At 46.0% G+C, this 12,033-nt stretch overlaps 1 protein-coding gene across 3 annotated transcripts; it reads left to right on the top strand.

Moving 5' to 3' along the window:
- The first annotated feature begins 521 nt into the window (after window positions 1–521).
- ADPGK (ADP dependent glucokinase) lies at window positions 522–11,470 on the top strand. Of its 3 annotated transcripts, none has more exons than XM_075160576.1 (7): window positions 522–842; window positions 3,793–4,018; window positions 5,265–5,327; window positions 5,587–5,707; window positions 7,604–7,800; window positions 8,642–8,740; window positions 9,715–11,470. In XM_075160576.1, exons 1-7 carry the CDS (start codon window positions 628–630, stop codon window positions 10,264–10,266), a joined length of 1,473 nt encoding a protein of 490 aa, XP_075016677.1. In that variant the 5' UTR covers window positions 522–627; the 3' UTR covers window positions 10,267–11,470. The 3 variants fall into 3 exon arrangements, with proteins under 3 accessions (XP_075016677.1, XP_075016678.1, XP_075016679.1); XM_075160577.1 differs by having other exon boundaries at window positions 523–842; window positions 9,718–11,470; XM_075160578.1 differs by having other exon boundaries at window positions 528–638.
- The last annotated feature ends 563 nt before the right edge of the window (window positions 11,471–12,033 follow it).

Here is a 12,033-nt window from a genome sequence, read left to right on the forward strand (position 1 = left end):
GACAGAGGAGCTGGGGGACAGCAGTGACAGACTGGGGCACGTAAGAGTGGAAATACAACACACAGAGGTGTGGGCGACAGAGGAACAGGGGCACCGTGAGGAAGAACCCAAGAGAGGGGAGCGTGAAGCAGTACCACGTACAGAGGAACGTGCAGCCACGATGCCCACAGATGGGCTTCAGCTCAGTGCTGGTAACACGGTGAGGGCCAGGCCCCGAGGCAGGCCCAGCCCGCCCCAGCACGGGCTCCTTGCTGCCCGAGGGCCCGGAGCCAGGCTTTCCCGGGCCAGACTGTCCCCAGGAGGCCCTGAGGCACGGCGATGTCCCTGACAGAGCCGCTCCCCCCCGCCATTTCCCCTCACGAAGCGCCGCCGCGCTCGCGTAGCCGCCGCTTCCTGCCTTATTCCCGTAGCTCAGTTACGCAGGCGGCGCAGCCGTACCTCCCGGAGGTACGTAGGCTCCGCTGTGGGAGAGGCTGCGCCGTTCGCGTAGGGCCCGCCTCGATTCCCGAAGCGGCTTTACGACAGCGGGCGTCGGGCGGGGGCGGGGCGCTACGGAGGCGGCGTAAGGAAGCCCCCGCCGCTCGCGTCCCTCCTCAGACGTGGCGAGGGAGGAGCGGCCGCGCCGCGATGTGGCAGAGGTCGGTGTGTGTGGGCCTGCTGGCCCTGGCGCTGGGCTACCTCTGCCTGCTGGGCCCCGAGCTGCCCCACTCGGCGCTGCGGCACTTCTCCGCCTCGCTGCTGGGGGGGCTGCGCCGCGCCCGCTCCCTCGAGGGCCGCATGGTGGCGGCCTGGCAGGCGGCCATCGTCCGCCCGGCCCGGGGATGGGCGCGCGTCGCCGTCGGGTAGGTGCCGGCCGCGCGCGGCGGGGAGGGGAAAGAGCGCCCCTGGCGGCGGGGCGGGGGAGGCGGGGGTGGGCGCCCCTTCCCCTGGGCCGGGCTGTATGTCCGTATATCTGTATATATGCTGTGTATGTATGCATCGGGGCCTCACCTGCCGGGTGGAGCTCTCCCGCCTGCGGCCATGGACCCCGGCACAGCCTCCCTGTGAGGCTCAAAGCTGCTTTGTGAGTTACGGGAGGCTGGGGCCGGTGCCCCCCAGACCTGAGGGGAGGCCTCCGCTCCCCTCCTCCGGGCAGGCGGCTGCGGGCGGGCGGGAGGAGAGGCTCGCTGTGGAGCACGAGCGGGTGTAAGACCTCGCGCCAGCACGGCTGGGCACTCGCTGGAGTTCCTGCCTCTTCGCTAAACCTCTCCGTTAATTTTCCAGGCCTGTAGTTTTCCAGGCGAGGGCATCTCCCTGAGAGAGCCGCCGGCGAGTGCGGCACCTGCCCGCTGCGTTGCTTAACCAGAGGTGGACCTCGGCTGAGGGGATTAATGGTCTAGAACACTCATGTATTGGTGATTTAAGTGTGCTGCATGGCTCAGGCCGGGCTGGCAAGGTCTGGAGACCTTATCCCTGGCTGGCTTGCCTGTAAAACAAATTTATACACACAGAATGTCTGAGGGACTTGGAGCTGCTGGCCCATCCCCAGGAAGGTGGCAACTGGGGAGCGCGGTCCAGCAATAAATAGGTACAAGAGACGAGTTTATAAAGTGGGGAAGTGAGCGAAGCCTTCACGATAGGGGAGAAATAACCGAGTCAAGGCAGAGATGGAAAGGAGAGAGGTGAGGGAGGGAAGGGAGAGGAGAAAGCAGGAGACGAGGAAGACACCCGTGCGTGCACAGGGAAATCCAACACCCGTTCTCTTTTTAAACTGGAAAGAGGGCGAGGGGAAAGTTCAGGAATATCACATTGATCTTAAATGCTGGTTTTGAGTCTGACCATTAATCTTGCCATTATATATAGCGCTTGGCTCACTGTCTTTTAAATATAAGGACGTGACAGGATAACTTGACTTTGACTAGAAGATTCGGCCTTCAAGTGTGGGAGAAGTTACTCCACCTCAATGGCTGTGTAGCCGATACAGTGTTAGTTGGCGTCTGTCTTGCTCTTGCATCACGGTTGATGCAGACTTTCTCCTGCGAATATATGACAAAATAGGTTTTTGCAGTGCCACATTTAGTCTTCTCTTTTGCCATGCCTTCACTGGAAAAGAGCCAGGTATCTTTGGTTTATTCCTTGCTTTCTTCTTTGCTTTAAAGCAACTGAATAGATATAATATATACACACACACCAAACACACGGGGCCTCAAAGTTCAACAGCAAAAGCAGTTCATTAGTAGCACATCCCTGCTGTTAAGGGAGTTTATTAAAAGCATGAAGTGTGTTAGCAGAGGAATGGCAGGGGGGGATAAGAAAGACAGTTGGAAGATGATTAGAGGTGTCTCACTTGAAAGAACTGTGACTTGGTTTATGTCCCCTTGCATCTTTAATGATTCATTAAAATACAAAATGACCTTTTGCCGCAGTGAGTTTGGGGCTGTAATGCTGCTTGAGCTTATTGTTTCTTTGGTTTTCTTTTCTCCGCTGTGTGAGGGGATTTTTTTCTCCTTAGTGTATGAGATAATGCACAATGCAGAGGATTTCTGAGCTGGTTACCTCGTGTACTGAAAAGCCTCAGGGTTTTTAATGTTCGTTATTTTGTATGATGCAGCCCTCGTGTTGTGGCCCAAATCATGCGTGAAAGGTCACTGACAAGGAGGAATACTAAATGGCTGTGCGTTTTGTGCTGACATGTAAGCAGGCATTGGCATCTGGAGCGTCATGTGGATAGACACAGAGTAAGTTAGAGATCCTGCAAAAGTTTTATAGATCGTTTGGATCCCTGTCAGGGAAGCGTGGGGCAGAGGAACAGAAATAGCATTTGACAGCAGTTCCAGAAGATGCTTTAGTAATTGCTGGTATCATCTCAGTAAATATTTGGTAGATATTGGTATCTCTCTGAAGCCAAGGAGTAGAAACAAGGGCAAGTGTTCATAAACTTTCTTCCTGGGAGCCTGGTTCCAGCCCAGAAACTTTCCTGTTCTCTAGTCTGAATTAGACTGTTTAAATTGATGTAATTGATAAGAAATGGGGACTGGAAGATTTGAGCCGCAGGTTAGACTTCATAAGTGTAGATCTGTTGAAATGGTTCTTATCACTTCCTAACTATTGCAGGATTTTTCTCCTCTTTCCCCTATTTGAGAGAAGGTGGCATGCTATTTCTGGAAATTTGGGATGGTCCTTTTGAAATTGCAGTTTTCAAATATTTCAACTGACAAATTGCTGTCTTGACTTCTTATAAACAGAAGCAGCCGATGTGTGGGGTGTTTGTGTGTGTGGTTTTGGTTATTGTTAGGAGTAATTGAAACTCAAGAGGCTGATCTAGTAGACTTAAATACTTTCAGTTTTGTTTTTAACAGTTTTGAATTGCATGTACGTTTTAAACCTGAAATATATATATTTTTAAAAGCTTCTTTAAGAACTAAAAATGCTATTCTTATTGTGCCTGTTCTTTTTTTGAGCAAGCCTAAGGTAGCAAATGAAGTACAACATGTACTGCAACATACGCAATCACCTGTGGACCACGCAGCTTACTCTTTCTTGGTTTAATTCAGCAGAATGTTAGAAATCCCTCTCTCCTCCGCAGTGCTGGAGCGCAATAAAAGCACGTCAAAAGCAGAACGCTTTAGAAGAGAATTTCAGGAAATTCATATGCCTTTGTGGGTTTTTTCATTTGGTTGGTCGTTTTCCCCCTCAGCATGAGGGCTGCGAACAGCAAGCAAACGTCACTGGCTGGGAAGTGATCTCATTGTATTGTCTCGCAAGTGCCCTAAGGTACGTTTGATTTTCCCAGTATTTCCTTCTCTCTTGCAGCGTCAACGCCTGCGTAGACGTGGTTCTGTCCGGTGTGAAGTTGTTAGAGGCGCTCGGTCTTGAACCTGGGGATGGGAAAAATCACGCGGTCTTGAACTCCAGACAGGACCTGAAAGAAGCATTCGCTCACTTCATGGAAAAAGGGGCAGCTGCCGAGCGCTTCTTCAGCGACGCCGAGTCTTTCCATCACATTGCACGGACGGCCTCCGAGTACCCTGGTGCACAGGTATGTCTTCCACCTGAAGATAAGCTTTGAGAAGCATGTTTCATATTTTCTGCATCGTTGGTGACTTTCGTTCTCTGTCTGGTGAGAGTGCAAATCGTTTAGGAAAGAAACTTATGGTATAGCTCGAGTGCGTTAATGACTTTTCACGGAACTCTGCACGTGCTGCAAATGGTAGGGTTTTGAATGGTCTCTCCCCTGCTTGCTTTCCCAAAACTGAAATGTCAGTCTAAGTTGTCTCTGTGAGAATACGATTATGTGGGAGGCAGATGGGGCTGATGCTGTAAAAGAGGCTCTAACGTCTTGTAATGAGGCAGGAAGTGAGGAAATAGACCCAAGCATTAGGCGTTGTAAACGCTCCGATCAGCTTCGGCTGCTTAATGCAGGATTTAAATTCTCTCTAGGAGTGATGAAAAGAAATAAATATTTTTTCTGAAGCCTCCCTTCCCAAAAGGAAAGTTTTGTTGCCTAATTTATACTGGATCTTCTGAATCTAGCTTGATACCTTGCTTGGCAGTTAGCTAATTTCTACAAACTGCTTAATGCCGCCTTCTAAGCGGTTCACCACTGCTTTTGAAATGAGGAGGAGCTCTAAATGCCTTTTATTGGTCAAGACACTCCTGTGTTGACTTGTTTCTCACCACGTTTGCTATGTTGGCTTTCTGGAATCACTTGATTATTAGCTGTATCTTTCTATAGCCTGTTTTCTGTCACCTCTGAGTGCCTGTGATCCTCATGACAATCTATATCCTTTGGTTTCAAAGCTCACGGCAGAGTTTTCTTACTTGAAAGTTTGACCTTTCTTACCTGAAGAAACTTTCATGGTTCCGCTCACTTCATGTGGGCACAGGTAGCAGGTTTAACCTTCTTTTCAAACTGGAGGAAGTATTGTTGCAGTTTTTAAATGACCGCTTGTCAGCCTTGCTAAAAACCGACAAGTTACCAACTGCCACAGAAAAGTTGCACAGAAGTAGGGGCTGTTTATGTCATGAATGAATTGATTTGTAAACGGTTGTGAGTTACCTGAAGGCAAATATTTAGATTTTAAAAAGTCAGAGAGCACTGAACTTGTTGAGATCTCAGAGAGAATTGTAAAATTGTTTTGCCTTCAGCCCCAGTAAGCTTTATTAACTTCTGAAATGCTAGACCCTCTTCTAAAAAGCTAAAATCTCTAGCCTATATTGAGGACTGAGCATGTATAAACTATCAAAGCGAGGGAATGTCCATACTGCCTCTATTTGTTTTACAGCTTTATGTAGGAGGAAATGCTGCTCTCATCGGTCAGAAGCTTGCAACAAATCCAGACCTGAAGGTACGCGTTCCAAAAATTTCATGCTATTCACTTGTCGCTGAGGCTCAAATTACTTCCTTGTAGATTTGGGGGATCTTGCAGTTATTTCTTAGGCTATGGTGGAACATATGATTGGCCTTACAAGTTGAAAAGCATAGCTGATTTTTTAAAATTTAATTATTATTTTTTAAAATCAATTGTCTAGGTGATGCTTAAATGCTCTGAAATGCTGGCAAGGGACATGGCAGGGGATCCTTGATTGTTTTTTCTTGTTTTCTAGATCCTCCTTTGTGGCCCAGTTGGTCCTAAACTCCATGAACTACTTGATGACAATGTGGTTGTGCCACCTGAATCCATGCAGGAAAGAGATGAATTCCATCTTATCTTGGAGTATCAAGCAGGTACCTTGCCAAAGGCTGGACGTTAGATGGGGACCCTGAACATCACTAAGATAGTCCTGGTTTTAAAGTCATTCTTTTTTGAATCGGTTAATTCCAGAAGAACTGTGTAAGTTATCAGTACTGGCAGCTGCCACTGGGCTAATCTGGTAATTCCATGCGCTTCAGGGAGCTGTGGTAGGTGAACAGACATCTAAAAGTCTTTTGAAACTTCTTTCCTTTGTAATATGGTGACTGTAAATACTGACTCATGCCGCTGTCTTGCCATCCCTTTGGTTCTGTATGTTTGTATGCTGTAACCTATAGAAACCAAGTGGACTTTTCATTTTGTGGTGATGCATAGCCTAAGCAGACCTGATGGATGTAATTCTAAAGCTGTATGAACACTAAAATAGTCCAGCAATTTTCTCTGAAAACAGAAAGGTACCATTTAACCACATGCAGATGAAATTCAGGGTAACCTTAATGTAATGGCTAAAACAAATCTGCATGTATTTTCTCCCTGTTTTCAACCTGAATCATTCCACTGGTCCTGTCTCAATATATAGCTTCAGAAAGAGTTATGTTGGTGTGACAGAAGAGGGAGTATTTGGCAAGGAGGGAAGGCAAGAACCACCTTAATTAAACTTTTTCAGCAGCAAAACTAATGTGGAGCAGCACCCAAAGCATGCACTCTGATGGACTTCTGGCTGAAACAAGGTTACTATAACTGACAAGTGCTGTTACACAGTAGCACTTGTAAAATTGCACTAATCTCTAAGTGAATCTTCATTCTTCTTGCTCCTGGAAGCATCCTCGTTAGGTGATACATTAGTATAGGATGGCTCCTTTTCTCAGCATCTCTGTTCTCAGGTGAGAACTGCCCTCTTGATGCAACTCTGGGGATCTTTGTCCTAGACAGAACTTTGCCATAAGACTTATCTTAAGAGGACGCAGCACTGATGGCTGTTGGTGCTGTTTTAGTGGCTTTTCCATAAAAGCTGGACATATCCTCCATAGTATAACCAGTATACAGTCTGGGAGAGCTGAGCGAACAAGTACGCAGGCTGGTTCTAAGGTGGAGATTCTGCCTATAAGACCTCAAAAATGCTTGTGTCTCAAGAGCTTTCTGTTCAAGCTGTCGTTTGTGACCTGTGTTTATTTATTCCCTTGCATTTCTTTCTGTCCAGTTACGGTAACTGGCACAAGGAACTGCCTGCTGCCTGAACAAAGATGTGTGTACAGATGGGGAGAGCTGCCAGAGGGCTGGCCAGTTGGACTGTGGCTTGTGTAATTTGTATCCTCTCTAAGCTCACTGTCGTTACCCTGTTTTGTCATGGCTCAGTGTCCCGGAGATGGAGCTCATTTAATTTGTGATCTTATCCAGGAATAAAACCATTTACACGTACAGCACTGATGCAACTCTATTCTGCAGATCAGTTCTGGGAGCTGTGCAGTCAGGAACAGAAAAGGCCATGAGACTTTTCAGGGCGTACCTTCATGATACAACTTGAGTCAAGCTAAGAGGTGGTTTTTGCCAGAAGGGGAAGGTCTCCCCTCTCTCTGCATATCCTGCACACTCCAAATGTTTGGCTTGAGCTGGCTGTGACACTCACCTAATTGCATCATAAACTAATACAACTGATTAAAACATCACAAAGCTTGCAAAACCAAACAAATAAGTATTGAATTTTCCTTCTGATCAGACAAGCATCTAAATGAGGCAGAGGGAGTGAAGAAAAAGAATGAATGAGAGAAAGAGCAAGACTTCTCTTGTGGCTGGCAGTATCTGTTAATTGGGCACAGACATATTGTGAAACCGTGGCTTTAGATTCCAGTAGGATATCCCAAAAATCTCCAGATACGTGGTTTGATTTGCTTCTCTCCTGAGTTAACTTGCTTCTATTTGTTTCACCCTAGGTGAAGAGTGGGGACAAGTGAGAGCACCCAATGCCAACCGCTTCATCTTCTCCCATGACCTATCAAATGGCGCCTTAAATATGCTGGAAGTGTTTGTGTCCAGCTTGGATGAGTTTCAGCCAGATCTCGTGGTACTTTCAGGACTTCACATGATGGAAGGCCAGAGCAAGGAGATGCGGCAGAGACGACTTATGGAGGTAAGATGCCTGAACGCCACCTTAATTTGCATTCCAACAAAGGCTTCATGGCAAACTTTTGGTTTCCCAGGCTTGAACTTGTAATTAGGCTGTGTCTTCAGATCTTCCACAAATCTTTTCAGTATTGCATGCTAAAAGAAGAATGTGAACTGTAGGAATGGCAAAAGTCTAATCCTGTAACACTAGTGTTTCTTAGATTCAGTGGGTTGTCTAGGGGAAAAAAGGTATGGTCTGGCTGTCTGGCTGGAATATGTTGGCATAGTTACTGGAGCTTATCTAGTGGCTAAATTACACTTTTTCTAACCCAGATACTAAGATGATCAAGGTTATAATCAAGACTTGCATTCTTTAAGCAGCATCTATGTTAGATAATCCAAGAGGCAGCTTTCTGATCTGAGCCCAAAGGAGCTACACCAAGTTTTCTTTTTATTTACAGATCATTGCCTGTCTTACAGCTGAGTGCCCTTCCTGATGCAATGCACTAGACTTTGTTTTTTCCCCTCCCTCTGTTCTAGGATCAGCAGTTCTACAGCTGCTTCAGATTTGTGAGGTTTCTGAATTAGTCCATTAGAAGAGTGCTGAGTTGGGTGCAGATTGGATTAGATACAGTTTTCCTGCTCTGGGATTCTGAAAACTAGAAGTTGTTTTTACTTCTTCCCCATAGTAGTACGTTCTAGCAGGTGTTCTTGTCAGACATTTCATTTGGATTTGTGTTTAAATCCATACACAAGAAGATTAAAGGATGTGTATCTCTGAGTCAAAACCCCTTTGTTCTTTCTGTTTCTTGATGAATATGTGTTTTAGGGTGGTTTTTTTTTTTCCTTCTCCTGTACCCCTGTAGGCTGTGGCCTCCATCTCTGATATCCCTACTGACATTCCCATACACCTGGAGTTGGCCAGTATGACTGATCAAGATTTTATGAGCAACATTATGCATCAGGTAACAAAAATGAAAGGACACGCTCTTTTTATCAGTTTCCTTTTCTTCAGTATCACAATGCACAGACTGGTAGATGAATATAGAAATGAAAACTTAAAATTAAGGCTATCCATTTGAAGATAAATTGAGAACATGGGTTTAATGTCTGCTATTGCATTCTGAATGCTTCTGTTTTCTCTGCTGAGCTTACCAGAGTCTCCTCTGTGCAGCGAAGGAGAGCTGTAATGACTTAGCATTGGACAGTTTTAGTATTCCTTTTAGAAAGGTCTCTCTGGAAAGTTTCATTTAGGAGGTATCTTACAATGCTCTCAGCTGATCATCAGACCATTTTTAAGCAAGGAGTAAGGATTTTTTGCAGACCTGAGTTTATTCAGCAACGGTATTCAGTAAAAATACCGTGCAACACAGCTGGGCTCTATTCTCTGATATAAAGATTTTTTGCAATCATGGTGGGAAGGTGACTCTGGAGAATAATCACAACTCCACAAATGCAAGTAACTTTGGTTTAGATTTAGCAGGCCTGCAGATTTCTAGAAAAAACAGGATTTGAATTTGAGCTGAGTTTATAATTTTTAAAAAATCTAGATTTCTTTGCAGAATTTCTTTTCTGCAGATCCTGATGGTTCCTTGTTTAGGTTGACACAGCTCTAATCTCAGTGGTATGAGTGTTTGATGTGCATTTGATGTTTTGTTACTCTTTAATGTCAAAGTGTGTGTCTAGAAAATCAATGGCACAAAATGAGCATGCACCCTTGGCGTGAAATGCTTTCTTGGCTAAGTAATTCTTGCAAACTTGCTGAACTGGAGAAGCTTGTGCAGTGACTTTGGCCTGCATCTCTCCAGGAAACTGGGTGCTCTCTTCTGCTGAGCACGCTGGCGACAGAGCCAGTAACACGGTATCGTAACTGAATGAGGAAGACCAAAGTCTGATTCTCTCTCTGCAGGAAAAACTGTTGTTCCTGTGTTTCTGTTAGCAGGTCTTTCCCCTGGTGAACTCCATCGGGCTGAACGAACAAGAACTGCTGTTCCTCACGCAGTCTGCCTCTGGTCCCCACGCCTCCCTTGCTTCCTGGAGCGGAGTTCCCGACGTGGGCGCAGTCAGCGACATCCTCTTCTGGATCCTGAAGGAGCACGGGAAGACAGCGGACCGGGCCTCTGATCTCACGCGGATCCACTTCCACACCCTGGCCTATCATATCCTCGTCACAGTGGATGGCTACTGGGGCAACCAGGTTGCGGCTGTGGCTGCCGGAGCTAGAGCAGCAGGGACTCAGGCTTGTGCGACTGAAAGCATCGACACCAGCAAAGTCTTTCTTAAAGCTCCTTTGGAGTTTGTGACCTCCCAGATAGAGGCACCTTCCAAAATCTCTGTAAATCCAGATGAGCCAGTGGTGCATTGGCACAGGGAAGGCATCTCATTCCATTTCACTCCCGTTTTGGTGTGTAAAGATCCCGTCCGGACCGTGGGACTTGGGGATGCTATTTCAGCTGAAGGACTGCTATACTCAGAAGTATATCCTCAGTAGAAGACTAAGACCCTCCTTTTTCTCCAATACTGTACGACGTCTGAGGAACCATGGTGTTCTCGTTAGGATTTCAGCCAGTGGTGAAAAGGAATAGGAACAGAATTGGGCTGTGGTGTGTTTTCTGGATATAACTGAAAAAGAGCCAAAGAATAATTCCAGGTATAAACTGTCAGATACATTCCAGTCACTTGGCAGTGACTCGAACACTTCACATTTAGGTGCAGACGTTTTAGTATTTAATGTGAAAATTGGCTTTGCTTTGTCTGAAGCATCTGGGAAGGGAAACGAGTATCAAAATCCCTGTTTGGCTTAGGTTTGCTGTTTGTAACTCTGAATGGGTCTTGTCTGTTAGTGCTGGAAAGTACGGCAGCCAGGAGAATTTTCTGCGTGTGGATCCCAGGGAGAGCACAGCAGTGCTCAGCCCTGTCTTGCCTCTGATAAATTAAAAATAAAAGACTCTTGCATTATCTCCTCACAGCACATTGCTATGTGGCAAGAGCAAACCTTCCGCTTGCTTGGTGTGATGATGAAATCTTTCGCTGGTGAAATTACCTCTCAACCTCGGTGCCCCCAGCATTGGAGGGAGCCAGAGTCCCAAAATGTGATGCACAGTGTACCTACTCCTTCAATGTACAGAGAAAACCCAGCTCAAGGCTGTGTAGATTATTTTGGGTATCTATCTGATGTCTCTGTGACTGACGGTATTCAACTGAGCCCTAGGAGCCTGTGCTTAGTTTTTGGACAACTAGAAGTGAATATAATCAGGGTTTATATTTGGGGAGACAGCTTTATTTTCTTGCCAGGTAAACCACAAAACGTTACCTGTGTTTGCTGTACTCTAAATACCAAGAGTTCCAGCCAGGGGGGCTCACAGCTGGTGTTCTTGGCTAACAATGGGTGCTTATATCCGGTGTTTTACAGAAAAGCTATTGAGTGCTGGAGACTAATTTTTTTGTTTGAGAACAATTGTGCAATTTTCTTCAGTTTCCCTGCCTTCCATTCAGAAGGGTTAATTTATAAGGGAAGGTCCCTCCGGAGGCTCAAAAGCCGCAACAGTGTTTTCCAGCTAAGACTGAAGTGAGGAGGGCTTTTTTAGGGTTTGGTTTTGGTTTTTTATTTTCCTTTCACTAGGTCACTGATAGTATCTTTGCCCTGGACAGCCTTTGAAATTAGAAAAGAAAATAAACCATGTGTCCTTGTTAAATACTTTGCTTCCATTTTTTCCTCTTCATAGTCGCACACTATGGATTACGTAGCACCAGCTTGATTTTTTTTGTCTCTTTCCAGCATGGTTTTGTCTCTGTCCGCTTCCAGGAACTTCAAGCGTATATGCGTAGCTTATCATACACATTTTTTTCAGTATAACTGAATTAAATGCAATCAGCATGTCTATGCAAGCCTGTGCTGTACCAGAATTTGTAGGAGGTCGCTTTAGGTCAGTCTTGGCATCTGAATGGAGGGGAGGAGAGTCCGTTTCACTTAGGCTGGAGTGATCTGTTTCAGTAATGCTGTCATATTGCTGTCAGTGATGTTCTCCTGTTGGAAAATGCCATTGTGAATGCTCTGTAAGGATAAAAATTGACAGCTGTTGTAACTTGTACTGACTTAGCACACAATGCTGTCTGTCAATGTATATTTAACTTCTGCTTTCCCTCTGAGCAAGGTCTTGTGTGTTGTGCCAGAGGAGAAATACAGTCAGTGCTATGCTTTCCTGCAGCTTATCCCATCCTGACCTTCCGTTGAGTCTCAGCATTTATCTCGGTGCGG

The sequence above is a fragment of the Calonectris borealis genome, chromosome 11, assembly GCF_964195595.1.
Source record: "Calonectris borealis chromosome 11, bCalBor7.hap1.2, whole genome shotgun sequence".
Lineage (NCBI taxonomy): Eukaryota > Metazoa > Chordata > Aves > Procellariiformes > Procellariidae > Calonectris > Calonectris borealis.

Coding starts and splice junctions, on each gene's coding strand:
- ADPGK (XM_075160576.1), top strand. CDS start 628: ATGTGGCAGAGGTCGGTGTGTGTGGGCCTGCTGGCCCTGGCGCTGGGC. Junction 4,019..5,264: donor CCGAGTACCCTGGTGCACAG/GTATGTCTTCCA, acceptor TTTGTTTTACAG/CTTTATGTAGGAGGAAATGC. Junction 7,801..8,641: donor GGCAGAGACGACTTATGGAG/GTAAGATGCCTG, acceptor GTACCCCTGTAG/GCTGTGGCCTCCATCTCTGA.